General features: G+C 44.6%; 1 protein-coding gene across 1 annotated transcript; it reads right to left on the bottom strand.

The window, feature by feature from the left end:
* Positions 1-505: 505 nt before the first annotated feature.
* SMIM17 (small integral membrane protein 17) lies at positions 506-11,311 on the bottom strand. Its single transcript, XM_036832283.1, is given in 4 exon segments — positions 506-553; positions 555-617; positions 8,619-8,695; positions 11,157-11,311. Coding segments are annotated over 4 exon segments (324 nt in total). The 5' UTR covers positions 11,293-11,311.
* Positions 11,312-24,822: the final 13,511 nt, after the last annotated feature.

Genomic DNA, 24,822 nt, shown 5'->3' with positions numbered 1-24,822 from the left:
CTATGATGCAAGCTTAGCCACGATACCAAAACTTAACAAAGATAGCGCTAGTCTTACATAAGAAGATAGAGGCAAGAATCCTACAGAAAATATGAAGAAATAGAATTCAATATCTGAAAAGACTGCTGTACCACCATCCTAAGAATGCAAAGATGATCTGTAATTAAGAAATCTACCAGATTTCATCACTCCTAAGTTGCACGTGTTCACCTTCTCTGAAGTCAGGATGCATCTTCCACTTGGTGGCATCTTACATTAAGTAGCATTTTTTTTCTTTCTCAGGGGTAATGCAAAATAATGCGTGTTTTACAATCGATGATGTCTTAAGGTCAGTGAAATACAGTAATTCAAAACATCACACAAAAAGGTTAAATACAAAAGAAAATCATCTCAATTGATGTTTAAAGGGCATTTGATAATATTCAAGACCTATTCCTGATTTTTAATCAGGGCTCTTCCTTAACATGACACAGGGCATCTATTCTAAACAATAGCACTTTTATAGTTAAATGTGAAACATCATAGGCATCCCTGTTAAAACCAGGAACAAAAAAAAGCACACACACTACCAAGACTATGGTCATTTGTTGCGGAGCTTTTGACCACTCCACAAAGCCCTGAAACACACACACACAAAAAAATAAAAAAAAAAAAGTATAAATATCAGAGGAGGAGCCACCATTGTCACGTGCAAGAAAATGGGATTACAGGATTGGGAATGAGACAGTGTATCAGCTGTAAAGCTGTTTGAATTAAAAACTACAAACTATAGCACAGGGAACTATCCTCAATATCTCGTAATAACCTATAATGGAAAAGAATCTGAAAAAGAATATTTATGTATATGTATAATTAATCACTTTGCTGTACACTTGAAACTAACACAACATTGTAAATTAACTATATCTCAATAAAAACAAATAAAAAAGTATACAACAAAGTGACCAGATATAAATATACAAAACTAAGTACTATACCTATGTCCTAGCAGAGGAAATATCAGAATGATGATACATGTGGTGAAAATTTCAAAATGATATATAAATTCTCACAGTTTCAAATACCACCTGTACGCTAATGACCTTCACATGTACGTGTGTGTGTTTTTCTTGACCCAACCCCTCTCTTAAATTCCTGACATAAATCTCACTGTATACCTGCCATCTCCGCTTGAATATCTCATGGGCACCTTAACCTTTACATGTCCCAAATATCCTAATATCCCTCCCCACTGGCCCCCAAAAAGCTCCTCTTGCAGTTTTCCCCCAGTCTACCTCTCAGGTCCCTCCAGGCATCCAACTGTGGCACCCTTAACTCCTGTCTCTCAATGCCCACATCCAACCCACCAGCCAATGCTGTTGGCTTCACCTTACAAATACATCCAGACACTGACCACTTCCATCCACTCCCCCCAGTACCATCACACCGGTCAAAGTCACCATCACTCTTGTTTCTTTCTTTGTTTTAATTCAATTTCTGAGTTTATTTTATGGGAAACTGTACCACTATCTTACACCATACCACCATATTAACTCAACATGGACTAAAGACTTGAATGTAAAACTTAAAATCACAAAACTCATGGAAGAAACATAAGGCAACGGTTCCTTCATACTGGTCTTGGCAATGATTTTTTTTTTTGTATGACAACAGAAGCACAAGCAACAAAAACAAAAATAAACAAGTGGGACTACCTCAAACAAAAATGCTTCTGCACAGCAAAGGAAACTATCAACAAAAGGGCAAACCATTGAATGGGAGAAAATATTTGTAAATCATACATCTGACGAAAGGTTAATATCCAAAACATATGAAGAACTCATGCAACTCAATACCAAAAAAAACCCAACTCCAAACAATTGGGTTAAAAACTGGGCACTCTTGTTTCTTATCCTGACACTCCCCTCACCCCCAATTTCTTCTGTATGCATCAGCCAGAGCGATCCCTCCAAAGCTAAAGTCACTCTGCCCCAGCCACTCTCACCTCCAAGCCTTTGCAGTTATGCTTTCTCCTGCCTGGATATCTCCGCCACATCCTCCAGCTCCACATTTTCCACCACATCTTTAGAAACCCCCTCCCACACCACTCTGTATAGAACAGCATCCCCCAATACCTCCCCACGGTAGACCACCCATCTCCCCTCCCCAGCTCTCTTTCTTCCGTATCCAGAGAGGGCAGAGATTTTAGTTTGCTCGTGGCTGTATCTCCAGTGCCTGACCCAGAGTCCAAGTTTATAAGTATTTCTCAAATGAATGAATGAATGGAAAGACAGGGAGTTCCCTGGCGGCCCAGTGGTTAGGACTCTGTGCTTCCACTGCAGGGGGCACGGGTTTGATCCCTGGACTAAGATCCCGCATGCTGCGTGGCACGGCCAAGAAAAAAAAAAAAAAAAGACATACCACAACGAAGGATGGGAAGACAAAATGTTTAAAACGGTGACAATTCTGCAAAATAACGATGAGTTAAATGCAATTGCTATTAAAATATCTGGGAAGTTTTCGGAATGGGCATGAATGAGTTATCTGGAAAGGTAGGCAGTGGTGAACATTAAAAAAATTCTGTAAAAGGAGAGGAATGAAGGGGACACTACTATGAGATGTTAAAGCATGTTATAAACCATTAATGGGATTCACATCTCTAATCTTCGGTAAAGGACCAATTCCTCCCTCTAGCTTGCTCTCCCCCATTGGATGCCACCTCATTTCAAACCTTCCTTTTACAACCTGGAGAGAATAACCCACGTCAGCAGTTCCCAAACCTGGCAGAGCATCAGAAACCTCTTGGGGGAGTTTTTCACATATTTTGGGCTCCACCCTGGGAATTTCTGATTCAGTGGATCTACATTCAGAGATCTTATGAAGTCCCTAATAATCCACGCTACAGAAAATGAAGCCAACTGGATAAACATTCATTCTCCTGTGGCAACAAAAACAAGGATAACCTAACAATTTATCTGTTGAGGAAATGGGCATGACACAACTGCAGTATAGAATATTTGGCAGCTGTAAAACGTAATTTTTAAAAAGGATGGAAAGTGATCCAGACGATATTGTTGTGAAAACACCAAATGGCAGAATAATAATCTTGGTATAATTTCCTTTTTCGGGGGTTAAGAAATATATGTCATTTACCGTAGGACTCTATTTATATGAAGGCAAAACGAATCTATGCAACCAGAAATCAGAACTGGGATGAGGGAGTGAGTCAGACTGGAAAGGAAGATGAAGGCATTTTCTAGGATGATGGCAGGTTGGTTACACAAGCATATATGTGTGTCGACACTTACTGATAAGTGCATTTTATTGGAAATACTTATGCCTCAATTTTTTTTTTTGGCTGTGCTGCGCGGCATGCGGGATCTTATTTCCCCGACCAGGGATCTAACCCGTGCCCCCTGCAGTGGAAGCACACAGTCTTAAACACTGGACCACCAAGGAAGTCCCAGGTATGCCTCCATTTTTAAAAAGCAGAGTATAAATTCAGGAAAATGTAAAAAAAAAAAAAAGCTTTAAAAAAGAAGAAAATGTAGTGAATATGGCTCATCTGAAATCCAAAAATTTTACACATACACACACGCACACGACACCACATGTAATGGACCTGTCAGTGCCTCACTTAGTTCCTCTTTGTTTCTCCTCCAGCTGCTGCGAGTGTTGGCTGCTAACTTGATGGTTTATGGTTTATATTTATGGTTGCCCCCTTTCTCCTGAGAAATGCCCTTTGCTAAGAGGAGCCACCTCTCTAGAGAGTTACCTAGAAGGTTACACTCACCCCAGACAGCTGTCCACAACCAGCGATGGGGGATAAAAGCCTCCCCACTGGCTCAGAGAAGGACTGGTACTATTCACACTACAGAGCTCCCTGTGGGATCAGACTGAAGCTGGACCTCCGTTAAACCCTTATAATATTTGCCTCACTCCCTCTCCTCCTTCCCAGCCTCCCTCACCCCTTACAGGTTCCACCCAAGAACACACTTCCTCAATAAATCCCTTGCACAAGAATCCTAGTTCAGTCTCAACTTCCAGGAAAAAAAATGCCTGCAAGGAAACAGGACAACCTTCTAAAAACATTCTGTTGAAGTATAATATGCAAAGAGAAAATTGCATGTATCCTACAAGCGTGATGAATCTCCGGAAGGTGAATCGTGTAACTGGCACCCAGAAGAAGAAGGAGATCATTATCACCACCCCAAAATGTCCCCCTCTCATGCTCCCTTCCTCCCTCATTTACCCCACCTCGAAGGGAACCAGTATCTGGATGTCTAATGTTGTAGATGAGTTTTGCTTTTATAGCAACTTTTACCAAGTCTATTTCTTTCCTTGCCTCATACTTAGAAGGTTTGCATTTGTGACACATGCTTGTATTTTATGGTATGGGAGTGATGGGACTATTTTTTCCTCCCTGCTTTCCTACGTCCGGGGCCATAGAGTGGGAATTTCTGCGTCTTAGAAATGTCAGGGGACTTCCCTGGCAGTCCAGTGGTTAGGACTTCACCTTCCAATGCAGGGGGTGTGGGTTCTATCCCTGGTCGGGGACCTGGGATACCACATGGTTTGCGGCCAGGAAGTCAAGGCATAGAACAGAGGCAGTACTGTAACAAATTCAATAGAGACTTTAAAAATGGTCCACATCAAAAAAAAAAAATCTTAAAAAAAAAAAAGAAATATCAGGGGGCTTCCCTGGGTGGTGCAGTGGTTGGGAATCTGTCTGCCAATACAGGGGACATGGGTTCGAGCCCTGGTCCGGGAAGATCCCACACGCCGTGGAGCAACTAAGTCCATGCGCCACAACTACTGAGCCTGTGCGCCACAACTACTGAGCCTGCACTCTAGAGCCCACGTGCCACAACTACAGAAGCCCGTGTGCCTAGAGCCCATGCTCCATAAGAAGAGAAGCCACCACAATGAGAAGCCCGCGCACCACGAAGAAGAGTAGCCCCCGCTCGCCGCAACTAGAGAAAGCCCACGCACAGCAACGAAGACTCAATGCAGCCAAAAATAAAATAAGTAAAATAAATTAAAAGAAAAAGAAATATAAGGAAAGTAACTCCTTTCCTCCCCTCCATTCCTTCACTCACTCCTCCCCGCCTGAGGGATGGAGGGACATAACTGAGTAGTGGGGTGGGGAGAAGCCCTCACCCCTTATCCCCAGTCCTCTCTTGGGGGAGGATAAAGTCCCCAGACAGACAGGATACTTCAGTGGTTAAGAAAGGCACTGGATTCAAATCCCACCCCCACCACTTACAAGCTGAGTGCTCCGGGGAAAGTTTACTTGACCTCTCTGTAACTTAGTTTCCCCATCTGTAAAATACAATCGTAACGGATCCCACATCAAGAACTATTAAGAGAATCAAATAAATTGAGTTAGCCCCATGGTGAGGGCTGTGGAGCCTGCCTCTTATTGATATTAAAGGTCTCTGGTTCCCTATGGCCTGATCTTCTCTTTTTTTTTTTTTTTTTTTTGGAAGGGGGCCACCTACAGGAAGGAGGCTGAGTCCATGCAGAAAGCTCAGCTGGGTCAGGACCCACCGCCCACCCCTGCCGGGCCCCAGCCTGTGCTCCATCAGTGCTGGTTGAATGAGCCATGACGGAATGAATGAGTGATGAATGAATGATGTCACAGAGGTCTCTGGTCACCTCCCCAACCCTAGCTTCATCTTAAAGGGAGGGAAATCATACTAACTACTTCACAGGGCTCGTGAATTAATAATAAGAGCTAGTGAGTGTCGAGTTAACAACAAGAACCACCCAAGACATGGAAGCAACCTAAATGTCCATCGACAGAGGAATGGATAAAGAAGATGTGGTACGTATACACAATGGAATATTACTCAGCCATAAAAAAGAATGAAATAATGCCATTTGCAGCAACATGGATGGATCTAGAGATGATCATACTAAGTGAAGTAAGTCAGACAGAGAAAGTCAAATATCATATGATATCGCTTATATGTGGAATCTAAAAAAATGATGCAAATAAACTTATTTGCAAAACAGAAATAGAGTCACAGATGTAGAAAACAAACTTATGGTTACCAAAGGGGAAAGGGGAGGGGAGGGATAAATTAGGAGTTGGGGATTAACATACACACTATACTGTATACAAAATAGATAACTAATAAAGACCTACTGTCTAGCACAGGGAACTCAATATTCTGTAATAACCTATATGGGAAAATAATCTAAAAAAGAATGAAAATATGTACATGTATAATTGATCCACTCTGCTGTACACCTGAAACTAACACAACATTGTAAATCAACTCTACTCCAATAAAAAATTTTTTTTAAAAAGGTAAAATAAAATAACAAGAACCACTTAGAATCATGTCAGTCCCATAATACGTGCGACATCAGTGCGTGTCTTACCTGGATCACTTCCAACCAGCTGGAGGTTCTGATTGGTTCCTACACCTCTGCCTCTCCCTCTGCCTCAACCAATCTCCCTTCCTTCCACAGAGGCCAACAGAGTGATTTCTGTAGATCCCCAAATCCCCAGAGGCTCCCCACTGCCTATGAGGTACACCCAGGGACTTCCCTGGCGGTCCAGTGGTTAAGACTCTGCGCTTCCACTGCAGGGTGTGAGGGTTCCATCCCTGGTTGGGGAACTAAGATCCCACGTGCTGCGCGGCCAAATAAATAAATACATAAAAATAAAAACCCTTCTTTAAAATAAAAAAAAAAAAAAAAGATACACCCAACCTCCTTGGTGTGGAACTCAGCAGCGAGAGGGTCCTGTGAAACATAAGCTGGAACCTTCTCTGCCCTACAGTAGCCACCCAACTCAGAGTGAAAGCCAACATTTTAGCATGGTTGACAATACCCTACGTCATACACCCCCATCACCACCATGACCGCATATCCTACTATTGCCTCCCACTCTTCTCCAGCCAACCAACACCCCCCAGCCCCGCTGTTCCTCACGCATGCCAGGCACACTCCTACCTCAGGGCCTTTGCACTTGTTGTACCCTCTCTGCCCAGAACCTCTTCCCACCAGATATATCTGCCAGTCTCACTCACCACCTCCTTCAGGTCTGTACTCCAATAGCTCCCTCTCAGGGGGACTCCCTTAACAATCTTCTTAAAATAGCAACCTTTACCCTCACCTCGTACGCCCATAACTCTGCTTAATTTTTCTCCATAGCACTTATTACCATCCAGCATGAAGTATAGGTTAGCTACTCATTTTGCCAATTGTCTGTCTACCTCGGTGACTGTGAGCCCATGAAAACAGGAGCCATCGCTCTCCCATTCACTGCTGCACCCTCATTGCCTTGGACACTGCCTGGCACATAGTAGGTGCACAACAAATAGTTGTGGACTGAATGAATGATCTCATCCCAGTCCCTGCTATGCCCCTAACTCCAGTGTTCCCCCAAATGTGCCTTGTTACATCATGCCTCCGTCTTTGCACATGCTGTTTCCTCCCCTGCTCTGCCTGGGAAATTACTCATCCCTAAAATCCCAGGTGTGGTGTCTCTTGGGTATTCAAGAATAAACCTCCTGGCCCACAGAGTTACTTTCTTCTTCCATTGAGCCATCTCACGTGCAGCCAGCACTTATTTCTACACTATCATGGTTGGTTGTTCAGCTTGCCTCCCCCTACCTTGTGTCAATAAACCTTTTCCTGGCTTGAGCCAGTCCAAGTTGGATTTCTGATATACGATTGGCAGATGGAACCCTCATGTGTTGCCAAGAGTGGTTATGTGGTTTTTTCCTAATGTATAAGATAAATATGTAAATAAAAGAACCACTGTTATTATTTCACATGTTGATGTCTTATGCCCCCCACAGAAAACACTAGGTATTTCAGTGAAAGTAATGTGCTTGATAACTCTTTTTGGTTTTATTCGCAGTACTTGGATTAAAACCCAGTAGGTAGTTAGTGGATGGATGGTTGGATGGATGGATAAGTAGGCATATGGGTGGATGAATAGTAGCCACATCCTTCCGACAGCCAACAGGTAGTAGATAGATGAATGCGTGGGTAGATAGATGAGTGGATGGATGGATAAGTGGGTGGGTTGAATGGATGGAGTGGTTGCATACGGATGAATGGCAGCTGATTGGGTATATAGATAACTGGATATATGGATGGATGGAATGGGTGTGTGGATGAGTAGGCAAATGAAAGGCTGGGTGGGTGAATCAGAGGACAGATGAATGGATGGTGGACGTTCAATGGGTAGATGGATGAATGGATAGGTAGAAGGGTGAGTAGTTGGGAGGGTCGATGGATGGATGAATAAGTCAATAGACAGATGACCTCACATGGATGGATAGATGGATGGATGGGTATATGGGTGAGTAGACAGATGAATGCTTGGGTGAATAAATGAGAGGACAGATGAATGAATGGTTAATTTATGAAGGAATTATGAGTGAAGGGTTGGAGGGTACACATGGGTGGAGTTACCCCCACCACCTGAGACCCTCCACTCCATGTCTGACTACCATGGAATATGTCCTGTTTCCCATGGGAGACCTCTTGGGGCTCACATCCCCAAACAGACTTTTGTGGGGCAGGGAAATCCCAAGCTGAGGAAGGGAGTGTGAAAACCCACTGACATCTGCAGAGTGGGGTATCATCAAAAGAGGAAGGAATCGCCAGCTTACCTGGGAGTCCTCTGACTCACTGTCTTCCTCCACCGAGCTCCGCTCCTGGGGATGCCCAGTCTCGGGAGAAGGTAGGTCTGGGTGAGGGGGGGAATGGAGGAGAAAGGAGTCATGAGTGAGTGACCAGGCCAGCTAGATGGGTTCTGCTTTCTTCCCGCCTGCCATCCCTCTTCTGCTGATATCCTAACACACACACACACACACACACACACACACACACACACACACACACACTGCCCATGTGGTTCAGGTGGGGTGGAGAGAAGGAGAGACCTGAATCCTGATCCCATTTCTGTCACTAACTACCTGGGAGACTTAAAGCGAGTCACCTGATGTGATTCACCACCTGAACCTCTATTCCCTCACCTGTCAAATGGGTACAATAGTTCCTTCTCTACAGGCCTCTGGCAAAAACTGAGTGAGAAAGCAGAAGAAAAAGCCACAGAGTTAAACCAGGAGGAACAAGGCTTCCCCAGCTTCCAGCCTCCGGTGAAGAAATCTCCCCATATTCGAACCTCAACATCCTTATCACTCCTCAACTGGATAGAACTGGGGGTTGGACCAGAGATGGCCATTTTCCACTCTTTCTGCACCCAGGTCCTGCCGGGAGCCCCAAACCTCCTCCTCACTGCCAGAACTGACATTTCTATTTCCCACAACTTCTGTCCCAGATCTGCTCATCTCCCGTGGAAGGAAGGACCCTTTCCTAGTAGAAGGTCCAGCCCCCATTCTCCTGTGGGGGTGCCTTTCAGGTGTTCCCATCTCAGCAAATGGCACCACTCTTTGCCAGATGTTTGGGCCAAAATCCCAGGGGTCACCCTTGATATCTCTTTGTTCCTCCCCTGTCCATTCCTGGACAGTTGCAGGAATCTCCCAACTGGCCTCCCAGCTTCTACTCTTGACCTCCTAATCCTACGGTTCATTCTCACACGCAGCTGGACGCAGAGTTTCTCAACCTGGCCACTGCTGGCATTTCAGGCTGCGAAATCCTTGTGGTGGTGGGGGTCTGTCCTGTGCACTGTAGGACGCTAAGCAGCGTTGCTGGCCTCCACCCACTAGATGGCAGCAGCATTTCCCCAGTTCTGATAATTCAAGATCTCTTATGTTGCCTGGGGAGGAGAGAGGGGTGTAACATTGCCCCCAGTTGAGAACTACTGATTTAGAAGAATCTTTTGAAACACAAATGAGATCTTGTCTTCTCCTCTTCAAAACCTTCCAGTGGTCTCCCAATACTCAAGTAACATGCAAACTCCTTGCCAAGGTCGACAAGATGCCCCATCACTGGTCCCAGCTGATCTCTATCATTTTTCCCTCCCATCTCCCTGCTCTGTTCCCCGTGGTCTCCTTGAACACAGCAAACTTGCTGCCAGTGTGGGGGGGGTGTCCTTGCACGGGCAGCTCTGGCTGCCCTTGAAGCTGTTCCCCATCCTTGGAACAACTGATCTTCTCGTGCTCTCCCACCTTCCCCAATCACACTGTCACACCCCACCAATCATCCTGTTTTACTGTCTCCATAGGTCTCGTCAGACATGACCTTTCTCTTTATTTTGTAACTTCTTTCTTTAGTCCCTGTTTTCTCCTCTAGAATTGGAGCTTGGGACTTCCCTAGTGGTCCAGTGGTTAAGAATCCGCCTTCCAATGCAGGGGATGCAGGTTCGATCCCCGGTCCGGGAACTAAGATCCCACATGCTGCGGGGCAACTAAGCCCACATGCCTCAACTACTGAGCCCCCGTGCCACAACTAGAGAGAAGCCCACACATGCCATAGGAACAGCCTGCGAGCCGCAATGAAAGATCGTGCATGATGCAACTAGGACGAATGCAGCCGGAATAAATAAATAAATATTAAAAGAAGAAAAAGAATTGGAGCTCTACAAAGGCCATCTTGTTCCAATGCACGACCCTAATGCCTGGCACATAGTAGGTGCTTTGTGATAGATTTTTGCCCCCAGTGCCTCCAGCTTGTTCACTGTTCCCTGCGTCCACACCCTTGGCTGCCCTCCCCACTCGCCCCACTGATTCTGAGCTTGACCATATGGCTTATTTGACCAATGGCCCGTGAGCAGCTGGGTTGCCAGTAGAGGCTAAGAAAAGTGCTTGTGACCTGGGGTTTTCCCTCGCTTTGCTGGTCCAAGAACTCTGCAACCACCCCAGGAGAATAAAGCCTGGGCTAGCCTGCTGGAGACACATGGCTTTAAGTCAGCACCATCAAACCAGCTAGACACACCAGTAAGGCCCATCTTAGATGAACCAGCTGCCCTTCAGCTCACTGCAGCTGCATTGCGGGGAGCCGACACAGGCAAGGGCAACAGAACTGTTCCCTGCAGCCACATACATTGCCAACCACAGAATCGTTAGCAGCTAAATGACTGTTACTTTAAGCCACTCAGTTTGGGGCTGACTTGTACAATAGCAAAAGCTGAACTGACCACAGGCTCCATAAAACTGTGTTGAAAGGAGCAAAGGAATGAAGTCGTGTCTTTCCCTAGGCTCTGCCACAACCTCCCCACCCCCCAACACAGGACCTCTGCCCCTCACCTTTCTTGTCACTGTCACAGCCGGAGGCCCCAACCTCCACAGCCACCCAGTCCTTGGTGAGGGCAGCATGCTTCTCCCAGGCCCTGCTCTCCCGAGACAGCAGCCCCTGCATCTTCTCAGGCCTGAGACTCTGCATCTCTCCAGGAGGCTCAACTTTAAAGGCAGGCTTCTTCTCCTCTCCCCAGTCCCAGGTTTCTGTTGGGTTTCCCCAGGGAACAGGATTCAGAACCTTAGGGAGAGACATACATTTAGTCACTCAACAAATACAGAGTGCCAGCCTGTGCCCAGGCATGATTCCTAGATGCCAGAGATACAGCAGTGAGGGAAGCAAAGCTCCTTTCCCTCTTGGGGCTTACATTCTAGTGGGGGGAGAGAGACAGACAGCATGCCAAATGATAAGTGCTCTAGAGACAAAGCAAGAAAGGGATAATGAGTTTTGAGGTGAGGGTCAGAGAGTGGTAAAGTAAAGGCAAATGTGCGTGCGTGCATGCACACACACACACGCACACACACACACACACACATACACACATTCCACAACCCAAAGCATAGAGCTAGAAGTTTTTAGGAAAAGAGAATTACCCCCATAATCCCTGTAGCTGCAGAGAGAAGGACCCTATTCTTCCCTCCAGCCCCCTATAGCATGACTTTCTCCTCTGCTGTCATTAAGAAGAAGAAGGAGGAGGAGAAGGATTTGCCTAATAAGGGTTAAAAAATCCAATTTAAAATTAAATATTCTTTAGGGCTTCCCTGGTGGCGCAGTGGTTAAGAATCCGCCTGTCAATGCAGGGGATACGAGTTTCGAGCCCTTGTCCGGGAAGATCCCACATGCCTCTGCGGGGCAGAGGTCAGCTTCCTTCTGGTCTCTAACCCTCCACCACCACAGTCCCTGCACTCACCCATTATCAGGTCAGCCCAGGAGGCAGGTTTAACACACCCAGGACTACAGGAACACTGAATCCCAGGGAGAGAATTCCCCCTCTTCAGCCACCCTTTTAAATTTCTTTTTTAAAAAGTTGAGTAGGGACTTCCCTGGTGGTCCAATGGTTAAGACTTTGCCTTCCATGCAGGGGTTGTGGGTTTGATCCCTGGTTGGGGAGCTAAGATCCCACATGCCTTGGGGCCCAAAAACTCAACAACATAAAACAGAAGCAATATTGTAATAAATTCAATTAAGATTTAAAAGTGGCCACGTCAAAAAATCTTAAAAAAAAAAAAATGAGTAGGGAATTCCCTGGCGGCCCAGTGGTTAAGACGCTGCATTCCACTTCAGGCGGCACGGGTTCAATCCTTGGTCAGTGAACTACACATCCCACATGCCGCACGGCCAAAAAAAAAATAGAGTAAAATACACATACAAGAAATTTTACCATCTTAACCATTTTAAAGTGTACATTCACACTGTTGTGCACTCATCACCACCATCCATCTCTAGAACTCTGTGTATCACACTCTGTCCCCATTAAACGCAGGATCCTCCCCTCCCCCTCCCCCAACCCCTGGCTACCACCATACTTATGGGATCTTAGTTCCCCAACCAGGGATTGTACCCAGGCCCTCGGCAGGGAGAGCGCGGAGCTTTAACCACCGGACTAACAGGGAACTCCCCAGACTACTTTCTGACTCTCTGAATTTGCCTACTGTAGGCACCTTGTATAACTAGAATCACACAGTATTTTTGTGAGCTATTTATTTCACTTAGCAGAGGGTCCTCAAGGACATTATTGCTAGAAAAGAAGGGAGGTAATTTAAAGGAAAAAGAGGGGTAAGTCCTAGTTGGGGTGCTAGAATGAGAGAGTAATCTCGAAGGTGGGGAAAGAAGGGCTGGTGTTAATAAGATGCTAATTGCAGCCATCACAGCAGAGTGGTTAAGAGCAAGGTGTGGGTGCGAGTGCATGGCGTGAATTTCCACTCTGCCACGCATTAGCTGTGTGACTTTGACAGGTCACTTTAACCTCTCTGAGATTCAGTGTGCTCAGCTGCAAAATGAGGGTGCTGGGAATTCCCTGGCGGTCCAGTGGTTAGGACTCTGTGCTTTCACTGCAGGGGGCACAGGATCGATCCCTGGTCGGGGAACTGAGATTCTACAAGCTCAGCGGCGTGGCCAAAAATAATAAATAAATAAATAAATAAATAAATAAATTAATTAATTAATTAATTAATTAATTAAAATGAGGGTGGGACTTCCCTGGTGGTGCAGTGGTTGAGAATCTGCCTGCCAATGCAGGGGACACGGGTTCGAGCCCTGGTCTGGGAAGATCCCACATGCCGCGGAGCAAATGGGCCCGTGAGCCACAATTACTGAGCCTGCGCGTCTGGAGCCTGTGCTCCACAACAAGAGAGGCCGCGATAGTGAGAGGCCCGCGCACCGCGATGAAGAGTGGCCCCCGCTTGCCACAACTAGAGAAAGCCCTCGCACAGAAACGAAGACCCAACACAACCATAAATAAATAAATAAATAAATAAATAAATAAATAAATAAATAAATAAATAAATAAATAAATAAATAAATAAATAAATAAATAAATAAAACCGGCACATGTGTACATGCCCAGTCCCTAGGCTATATGACCTATAAAAAAATAAATAAATAAAAAGAATCCGCTTGCCAAATGCAGCGGACACGGGTTCGAGCCCTGAGCCGGGAAGATCCCACATGCCGCGGAGCAACTAAGCCCGTGCACCACAACTACTGAGCCCGTGTGCCACAACTACTGAAGCCTACGCACCTACAGCCCGTGCTCTGCAACAAGAGAAGCCACCACAATGAGAAGCCCGTGCATGGCAACAAAGACCCAACGCAGCCAAAATTAAATAAATAAAGAAATACATACATACATAAATTTATTAAAAAATAAAATAAAATAAAACGAGGGTGGTGATGATAACAGCAACTTCCTCCTACAGTCGTTGTGAGCTTTCATACACAGTGAGTACCTAATGAATGAAGGAACAAAAAGGTTTTTTCCTCTTCCTGGCTCGCCCTTGCCCTTCTGTGTGGGCTTCTAGACATCCTGCCTGTACTCCAAAGCTGAGCTGACACATCACCACCCCGGGAGACCCCGTGAATATTTGCCACCCATAAAGTGCTCGAATGGAAATGACTTTTTTCAAACCATTTCTCAGCCGGAACTTTGTGCCAGGCCTGTGCTGAGCATTGAGAATCTGAAGATAAGTTGAGCAAGGTCACAATCTCCAGGAGGAGAAAGACAACTGAGCAGAGAGGATTAAACAGAGCAGCCAGGATTGCTTTGAAGGTAAAAAGTAAGTAACGCATATACACTGCTTAATAGCTATTACCTGCTATTATTATTGTTTATTCACCTTTACAATGCAATGACCACCGCCTCTCCTGAAGGTTACATCAAAATTTTAAACTTTTTTTTGGGCTGTGTTGGGTCTTCGTTGCTGCACGCGGGCTTTCTCTAGTTGTGGCGAGCGGGGGCTCCTCTTCGTTGCGGTGTGCGGGCTTCTCATTGTCGTGGCTTCTCTTGTTGCGGAGCACGGGCTCTAGGCACGTGGGCTCAGTAGTTGTGGCTTGCGGGCTCTAGAGCGCAGGCTCAGTAGTTGTGGCGCACGGGCTTAGCTGCTCCACGGCATGTGTGATCTTCCTGGACCAAGGCTCAAACCCGTGTCCTCTGCATTGGCAGGCGGATGCTTAACAACTGTGCCACCAAGGAAGCCCCCAAATTTTAAACTTTTGACAAAGCCATAGATGGGGGGGGAAATAGTCTCCCTTTAGAGTCTTATTTCATTTCCTAGGGAGACGGAGGAAATGTACATGTTTGTTGGTCAGATTTATCTTCCCTTCTGTGAATTGCCCATTTGTACCCTCCCTGCATTATTCTATTTGTTTCATTTTTTAGCTTTTACTTATTGATTTACAGGAATTCTTTACTCTGGATATTGACCCTTTGCCTGTTACTCTGTCTGTGGCAGATATTTTCTCCTGGCCTGTCCCTTTTCTCTTCACTTTGCTTACACAGTGCCTGAAGTCTTGGATTTTGATAAAGTCCAAGAAATCAATTTTTAAATGCTTTTCCTCACCTTTATCTCATAAACACACTTTCCTATAAGATCTCATACTTTACAGTCTTGTTTTAGATGTTTAGTTGCTTGAACCTTCTGAAATTTTTTTGAATGACGTGAGGTAAGGATTTAACTTTCTTTTCCCAATGGAGAGACAACTGAATAATCCTGGTTACTCAGAAAAACAGCCCAAATAACTAATTTATCCAACAGATAGGATGAGCAAATGCATCGTATGTAAATTATCTTATTAATCCCAGCAGCCCCAAGTGGTAGGTATTATTAGCCTTGTTTTTTTTTTGTTTTTGTTTTTTCTTTTTTTCCAGAGAAGGGAACTAGGCGTAAAGGAATTAAATGATTTGTCCAGAGGATATATGACAAGACTATGAAAGAATTGAGATTGGTTTTCTTACGAGTATCCATCTATGTCACATAATTGGGAGGGGAATCTTCCTTTGTTTAACTGTTTAGGAGGTGGGTTTCCAGGCATTCCAAGGATAGGTCAGTGTGAAGAGGGGAGAGACAGATTTTAGAGTAAGACTCTTAATTCACCCCTCACTATTTCCTTACTTGTTTGTTTGTTTGCCGCACCGAGTGGCTTATAGGATTTTAGTTCCCAGACCAGGGATCAAACCCGTGGCAGTGAGAGAGCCAAGTCCTAACCACTGGACCACCATGGAATTCCCGACCCCTCACTACTTCCTATAATAACCAGTCATTTAGTGCAGGAGACCAGGTCGGGGAGCCTTCAGGGGGTTGAGAGCTTGGCCTCCTGACCCAGATCTACCACGAACGAGCTGTGCAACTTTGGGAAGTGAATTAACTCGGTCTCAGTTTCCTTATCTGTCAAATGGGGACAATGAAGTTCCTACCTCACAGGCTATGGTGAACATCAAGTGAATAATACACATGCTTCACATATATTGACTGCTCAAGAAATGTCATCATGTTATCATTATTACTGAGCACCAGGTTCTCAACATGGGGAAAATTCCACAAGTGGTCCTGATAGTTCAGATAATTAAAGGTTGTTCTTAAAATAGACTCAAGTTTGAGGAGCTCCCTCAAGGCCCTGGGGAGCTGGGGAAGACTGCTGAATGACTTCTTGGGTGAAGATTTCTTCCCGAAAGAGAAGAAGGCAGTGAGGAGACAGTGTCTAGAATCTCATTCTATGTCTTACTCTCATTTTTCTCAAACTTCCGTCATTCATATATCCCTTTATCAACGTTTGCCATGTCTCTGCATTAATGGATACCACCTTATGACTGTTTCCATTTCCACATAACATCTGAATATAAGTAAATAGTCATTTATCTAATATTTTTATTGTAAATGATCTCGTTTTGTAAAACCCTTTCAAAAGGACCTTTACAAAGGGAACTTTAGAGCAGCCTTATAAACCGAAAGCCAGTTTCATGTGCCATTACAAAAAAAAAAAAAAGGAAATAAAATCAAGATTAATAAATCATAGCTAGAAGCTGCTGCTTGGTGTGGTACTGGCCCACGTTTGTCATCTTCCTGCTGTAGCATAACACATTTTCCTCTTGCTGTAGCCTCATGGCAAGCCAGGGCGTGGAGAAGTAAACTCTGATTACCGTGACGCTGTGGTAAAGGGTAAAGATGTATTATCTCCATGAGCCTTGTCCCTTTGCTGATTGTGCTTTGTATCCTTTCTCTGGAATAAACCACAGCCATGATGAGTTCAGTGAGTTCTCCTAGTGAATCACCAAACTTGGGGGTCATCTTGGGGACTGGCAACATGGCTCTCAAACCTTGGGCCAGCACAGATGACCACCATTCTACCAGAAGTTGAGTGCTGTTGACATCTCTTTGGGGCTCCATGAGTAGCTGACCATTCATTCAGTCATTCATTCAACAAAGACTTATGAAACAGCTGCTACATGGCAGATGCTGTCTTGGGTGACTAGGACGATCAAGATAAATGACTTGATGAAGTTTACCTGCTAGTGATGAAAACAGACAACGGACAAATAAACCCAAAAAATATAAAATAAAATATAGTTTGTGCTAGTTCTATGAGGTACATGACGTAGACCTATGTGATAGTAATGGTGAGGCCACTTTAGATGGGAGGTGGTCTTTTTGAAGAGGTGGCATTTTGAGCTAAATCCTGAAAGGTGGAAAGGAGCCAGTTATGCAAGAATCTGTGGCAGGGAGAACAGCATGTGCAAAGGTCCAGGGGGACAACAAGGAGGCCAGTGTGGCCAGAGCGGTCAGGTAAAGGAGGGAGTGATGGGGGATAGGGTCAGAGAGGCATCCAGGGTCTTGAAAGCCACAGTAACATCATTTTTTTTTTTTTTGGCCGTGCCGCATGGCATGTGGGATCTTAGTTCCCCAACCAGGGATTGAACCCGTTGCCCCTGCAGTGGAAGCGTGGAGTCTTAACCACTGGACCACAAGGGAAGTCCCCCACAGTAACATCTTTGAATGTTATTGTAGGTGCGTTGGGAAGCGATGGAAGGGTAGAGGAAAGGTGTGATGTAATCTGATTTAGATTTTCAAGGCATCACTGAAACTATTATGTAAGGAATGATACGGAAGGGGCTATAGGTACAGAGGATCAGTTAGGAGGTTGTTGTACACCAGGTGAGAAACAGTTGCACTTGGTGGTGGCGGTGCGTGTGGAAAGCACTGGACAGATTCAGGGAATACTTTGGAGGTGGAGCTGAGAGCCCTCACGGATGGTCGGAATGGGAAGAGTGAGAGGAAGCGAGGAATCAAGCACGACTTTTGGGCTATGAACCTGACCAGCTGAGTGTCTTGCAGTGCATTAAGTAGGGTTACGTTTTGTGTGTGTGTGGAGAAAATCCAAAACTCCCTTTGGGGCATGTTAAGTGTTCGATGCCCGAGTTTCTGAGGTCAGCACCAGGAGAGCCTGGATTACTCAGATAGCATTCGAAGACTCTGGGGCTGAGGGTTGGGAGTGGGCTCAGAAATCTGCTCAAAGAGCACATGCATCTAGCAGGGGCAGTGGCAAAAGTAGGCTCCCGGTACCGTCCGCGGTTCTGAAACCCTGCAGGCGGATCTGTCCGTGGTGCTGAACAGGCCGCTCCTGAGCTGTCCGTGGTACTAAACCTCTAGGCACAAGAGCTGGAGACTCTCTCTCCCTCTCTCTCCCTCCCTCCCTCCTTCCCTCCGTCTCTCTGTCACTTTTTCAAAGTACCCACCCTCCTGGGAAAGGCCCCGCTGTTGCCTGGAAACAAAGCTCTCTGGAATGAAAGCAAATGAGGGAAAAAAAATCTGCAGTCATTTTTAAGAGGCAGCTTTGGCTCTTAGGAGTGCAGGACCTGGCAACATCTTACTGGAATTATTAACACGAAGTTTCCAAAACATCTCTGAATATAGGAAAACAAGGGGAAGATGTGCCAGAACTCAGGCTGTTGGTTACGTTGGATTGGGGGAGGCAGGGAAATGAGATGGGGAGTGACGAGCCCTTCGTTTCTATGTTGTGACGTGGGGGCTACAAGAAGGAAATTATTGTAGATTTACATAAATACATCACGGCTATATTTCATGCCAACCTGAACTGCAAACATCTGAAATCATGAGCTTTGGGTGGCACTTTTTGAAATGACAAGAAGCCTTGTGATTTAAAAATTCCTCGGGACTTCCCTGATGGTGCAGTGGTTAAGACTCCATGCCTCCAATGCAGGGGGCCCCGGGTTCGATCCCTGGGGAAACTAGATCCCACATGCATGCCACAACTAAGAGTTCGCATGCTGCAACTAAGGATCCTGCCTGCCGCAACTAAGACCCAGCACAACCAAATAATAAATAAATAAATAAATATATATATATATATATATATATAAAACATATATATGTTTTTAAAATTTAGAAAAAAATTCCTCAAAAATCCATACTTGTGAATATGTTCAATTGTGTAAACTGTGTTTGTTATTTTCGTACCATCTTAGCTGGTGAATAAACATGCCGGTCATCTTTTGTTAGGATTAGTCTTGAATTATGTAGGTTTTGAATTGTGTAAGATCTTAAAAAATGAGTCCCTGGGGTAAAATCCAACCATTCTGGGATTGATGAATTAATGAACACGTTTGTCATTCCCAAAGATCTGGTCACCAGGGAAGCCACAGCTTTACCCACCACTATGAAGAGACAGACATTCACAAAGCACCCACTATGTGATGGATTTTGCAGGGGACACCCAGGATGCCTGAGGCATTTCCCCTTTTCCTAAGTGGATGATTTCCACACCTCTTTAAGGGGGAGGAAGATCTGCGTCTTTGACTTGAGCTCGTTGATCAGGTAGAGACACTGAAATCTGGCTCTTACATACTTTTCTGTCCTCTCATGGCATTGTCAGCCCAGTGGGTTTTGATATTCCAAATTCTCTAAAGAAGCTGTAGCTCATTATTATATATTTTTCTTGCCTACTGTCTGTCTCAACTTCTAGAATTTAGGCTCCATGATGGTAGGGACTATCTGTTTCTATTTCATCCCCAAGCCTCCAGCATCTAGAACACTTCTTCTAGATGGTCTATGAATTTTTCGAAGGGTTAAATGAATGAAAGGTGATGTTTGTAAACACAAGATATCCCAATATCTTAAAGTTGGTAACTCACGAAATTAAAAAGAAAATGAATGAACTGAACTAAGCACATCAGTTGGCTGGATGCAGCCCAAGATTTACCCGGTTGAGTCCTCCAAGGTCATGGAATCCCTACTGAGCAAGACTCTGCCATGGGACCACGTCATGGCCAGGTGAAGTGATGTTCCCTCCTCCAGTCCATCAGTGGTGGCCCAGAAGGCAGGGTTGTGTGCCACCAAGCATGGAATCTGGTCAGTAAGGATCACCCCACAAGGATAAGAACTTACTTTATCCCTTTTAACAATTTCAGGGAAAATTAATCACATTGTGTGGTTGCATCTATTTACCATGGCCCTTCCCCCAACTAGCAGACACTTAGGCTATTTCCAAACAGTAATCATTTGGAAGCCTCAGACTCCTTGAGAGAGAGCCAAATTCAACTTGTAAACCACACAGCCATGATTTAACCCAGGGCAATCTGTTGCCAAAGACCTCCTTGTTTCACGACTACTGAAGATTCTTCAGTTTACTCTGCAGGCAAAAAGTAGAATGATTGATGTGAGAAAAACTCACCTAGTTGCCAAAAACCTTAAAGCATCCAGTCACTTGGGGTGTCTAGGGTGAAATATAAAATGACAGAGAGTTGCCACGTCTGCTTAGAGAAATACGTGCCCACAGAGCTTTTCTGTGGTCTGACTGATGGGGTTCACATTCTAAAGACAGAATCTTTATAAATCAAGTAACATTTATTGATAGCTTATCGTGTCCTCAACAAGATGCTATCCATAGGGTGATGTTATTATCCTCATTTTACAGAACAAAATAGATCTTTGTGGGCCGATATGGAAAGGTCTCAAAGACACATCATTGTATGGGAAAAAAGCACATTGCAAAGCCACAGATGGAGTCTGACATCCCTTACATGAAAAAACCAACAACACATAAAACAATGTCAGATATTTTCTATGGATGCATAGATGTGTATGTAAAGGCTTGCCAAATTTAAAACACAAAACGTATTTAAAAGAAAAAGCTCACAAGACATTACCGAGTTTATCAAGGTTACATTTGTTTGTTCATGATGAAAACGCACTAATTTTTTTTTTTTTTTTTTTTTTTTGCCACACTGCACATCTTGCAGAATCTTAGTTTCCCAACCAGGAATTGATCTGGGCCCCCGGGAGTGAAAGCGCCGAGTTCTTTCACTGAAGGACTCGAGTCGCTGAACTGCCAGTGAATTTCCCCCAAAAAACCACTGATTTTGTTAAACAATTATCACAGTCAGAAAGTTCATGACAGACCCTCAAATTTCAGCATGGCAAAACTCACGGATAAAGTTGATTTTGCTTAAATTGCAGGTTTACAGGAAGTTTTTTGTTTTTTGGGGATCAGGACTAAATAGGATGACCCTGTTATATTAGGTTAATCTCAGGGTGTAAACTAATTTTTCTTCCTGGACTATGGCATGCCGTGAATGTGACAGTTTTGCTTCCACATGTACCGCTTACCAAATAAGAAGTTAAAAATCCTAAAATCCAAACATTGACCACTGTATTTCAATGTCAGAGGTGTTAGCAATAAAAAAAAGTAGGGGCTTCCCTGGTGGCGCAGTGGTTGAGAGTCTGCCTGCCGGTGCAGAGGACACGGGTTCGAGCCCTGGTCTGGGAGGATCCCACATGCCGCGGAGCAACTAGGCCCGTGAGCCACAACTACTGAGCCTGCGCGTCTGGAGCCTGTGCTCTGCAACAAGAGAGGCCGCGATAGTGAGAGGCCCGCGCACCGTGATGAAGAGTGGCCCCCACTCGCCGCAGTTGGAGAAAGCCCTCGCGCAGAGACGAAGACCCAACACAGCCAAAAAAATAAATAAATAAAGTGTAAAAATTAAAATAAATTTATAAAAAAAAAAGTAAAAGTGCACCTTAACATCAATGAAATATGACATATCGACTTAATTATGACAATTTAGTCAATAACATAGTAAGAGGTGATATGCATTTGGCATTGTTATTATGGGATGGGTAATATTAGCCAAGATAAGGAAAGTCAGGCCAGTATCAATGCATTTGCAGATATGCACACGCAAATCCCATTTCCTTCTGTAGGCACAGAGATGTATGTAAATGAAAAGTAAAAGCACACTCCCAGTGCACCCTAAATCCACAGCAGTCACTCACCTCTAGAGCAGAGACTGGGGTTGCTGAAGTGAGAGCAGCAGGAAATCTTGATCTTTGACAGAGAAAATGTGTGCACTTGTTGACTGTCAAGAAAGAAAAATAAAATAATACGTTTAAAAGAGAGATTTGGAGAAGGTAAGTCCCTCTCTGAGAGGTGAACTATGAATGGTCTTGCTCACCCCTAATTCCCACTGTCTAGCACACAGCAGTCACCCTTCTGGTCCCTATTAAACCAGATCACCTGGCTCATACAGCCAGTAAGTAGCAGAGTTGTGATTCAGACCCGAAACTCACAGGCTCTAAAACCTACTCCGCCCCACAGACAGCCTACTTCAGAAGGCTTTTCAACACCACAGGAGACAGCCCTCCCCTTCCCAGCCTCACCCCAAAATAGGGTTTGTAAATTCGCCAGGGAGGGGGCTGGGGGATGGTGGTCAGTTCTCCACAAGAGTCCTCTCCTCCCAGAGAGGATCCTGGATCCATCCTTGGGCAGCCAACCTGTTTTTCTTTCCATCCCTGGGAGACGGTTGATTGCCATGGAAACCCACATAGTCCTCCCAAAGATCCAGACCACCAGCGATGGGAAAGACAGTCCTACCTTTTGATTCCCTGGTTTGTTGGGCCTGATATGATAAGATGAGGGCTGTGTGTGTGTATGTGTGTGTACAGCATCCCTTGAAGGTTTCTAAAGAAACTGGTAATTGTGGTTACCAGAAGAGAATCCGGTGTTGGAAGATGAGGAGAACGTTGTTTTTTGTCTTATATTCTCTGTCCCTTTTGAGTGTTGTATCAAATAAGCTCTTAAATAAATAATAAAGGCATAAGGTGGAAAAATATGTATGTTTTTAAAACATTAGGATAAAATGAAAAAAGAATTGGGATACAATGTTGACATGAGATGTACAGTGATTTAAAACTTCTTTCTGGGACTTCCCTGGTGGCACAGTGGTTAAGAATCCGCCTGCCAATGCAGGGGACACGGGTTCGAGCCCTGGTCCGGGAAGATCCCACATGTGGTGGAGCAACTAAGCCCATGTGCCACAACTACTGAGCCTGCACTCTAGAGCCCATGAACCACAACTACTGAGCCCGTGAGCCACAACTACGGAGCCCGCGTGCCACAACTACTGAAGCCTGTGCGCCTAGAGCCCATGCTCCACAAGAGAAGCCACTGCAATGAGAAGCCCGCACACCACAACGAAGACTAGCCCCCGCTCGCCGCAACTAGAGAAAAGCCGACGCACAGCAACGAAGACCCAATGCAGCCAAAAATAAATGAATAAATAAAATATTAAATTACTTAAAAAAAAAAACTTCTTTCTGAAATCAAAGTCATGTACCCACATATTTAAAAAAAATCAAATAGTTCTGAGTGGCAGACAGATGGGAGGTAATGGGGGAGGGATGGAGTGGGGGTTTGGGGTCAGCAGATGCAAACTATTATATAGAGAATGGATAGACAACAAGGTCCTCCTGTAGAGCACAGGGAGCTATATTCAATATCCTGGGATACACCATAATGGAAAAGAACATAAAAAGAATGCATACATATGTATATCTGAATCATTTTGCTGTACAGCAGAAACTAACAAAACACTGTAAATCAACTATATATCAATAAAGAAAGACATGGGAGGTAAGTTGTCTTATTCTCTATACTGTCCCATAGGCTTGTAGGATTTCATCATTACTTTTTTTTTTTTTTTCATCATTACTTTTTGAAGGGCAACAGGAGGGTCCCAGTTTCAGGTGAGGTACAGTAAGTACACTCTGCCCTGTCTCTCTCACTGAGGCGTTTCAATAAATTAGCAACCTGTAAAGAAGTAGGAGTCAGTCTGAGAATTTTAATCACCAACAGCTGGCACCCTTTGGGTGATCTGTAGGACAGGACAAGGCAGCAGGGTCAGAGGCCTTCAGTCAGCAGCTATTTACCAACTTTCAGAGAAGCATCTCCATAGATTAACAACCTGTACAGAAGGAGTAGCGTTTCTTCTATCGATACTTCTCTCTCTCTCTCTCTCTCTATATATATATATATATTATATATCTATAACTACATATATATAGTTATATAGACATAAGTATATATACTTTATATATAGTTACATAGTTATATATGTACAGTATATATATGCACTATATATATATTGTATATATATACTTTTAAAAAACATAAATGAGAATACACGAGATACACTGTGGTCAATTTTCATTTGTTTTTTCATTTAATACTGTAACCAGAGCTCCTTCCGTATCAGTATATTCAAGTCTTCCTCACCATTTCTTACCCAGACGAATCCTAAGCTACTTAGCCAACTTTCTGAGGACAGATTCTTGGGTGCTGCCCATTTTTCCTGTCTTCTGAGCAAGGTTCCAGTGAACCCTGGGGTGAGAGGAGGCTATCCTTCCTCCAGATATGCACACAGCGGTCTTTGCTAACTGGGGCTCTGCTCAGATATCCCCTCCTTAGAGAGGCCTCCCCGACTGCCCAAGCTGAAGTAGCCGTCCCCTTCACCCTCCACCTAATTACCTCTGATCATGCTCAGAAATGAGTGCTCGTGGCTCCATATGACAAAGGGCTTTGGTTTGCTCACTGCTGGATTCCCAGCCCTTAGAACAGTGCCTGGCACAGAGGAGCTGCTCAGATATTCGCTGAATGAATGACTCTCCACTCACCCTGAAGCCTCTTGTCTCTTGAGATTCCTGATTATCAGAAGATGCAGAAAGTCTACATATTCACATACTTAAAACCGCCTCTCCTCCACCACTAAGGGGGAAAGAAAGGGAAAAAACCTCAGGCTCCTTGACCTAATTCTCTCCTCCCCCTTTCCACACACTTTTGCTCACACCAACCTCCCTGCGATACACTGAATTCAGCAGTGAAAAATGGCAA

Source organism: Balaenoptera musculus, chromosome 19 (genome assembly GCF_009873245.2).
Source record: "Balaenoptera musculus isolate JJ_BM4_2016_0621 chromosome 19, mBalMus1.pri.v3, whole genome shotgun sequence".
NCBI classification, from domain to species: Eukaryota; Metazoa; Chordata; class Mammalia; order Artiodactyla; family Balaenopteridae; genus Balaenoptera; species Balaenoptera musculus.
Note: the sequence above shows the minus strand (reverse complement) of the source record. Positions and strands in the feature narration are given on the sequence as shown.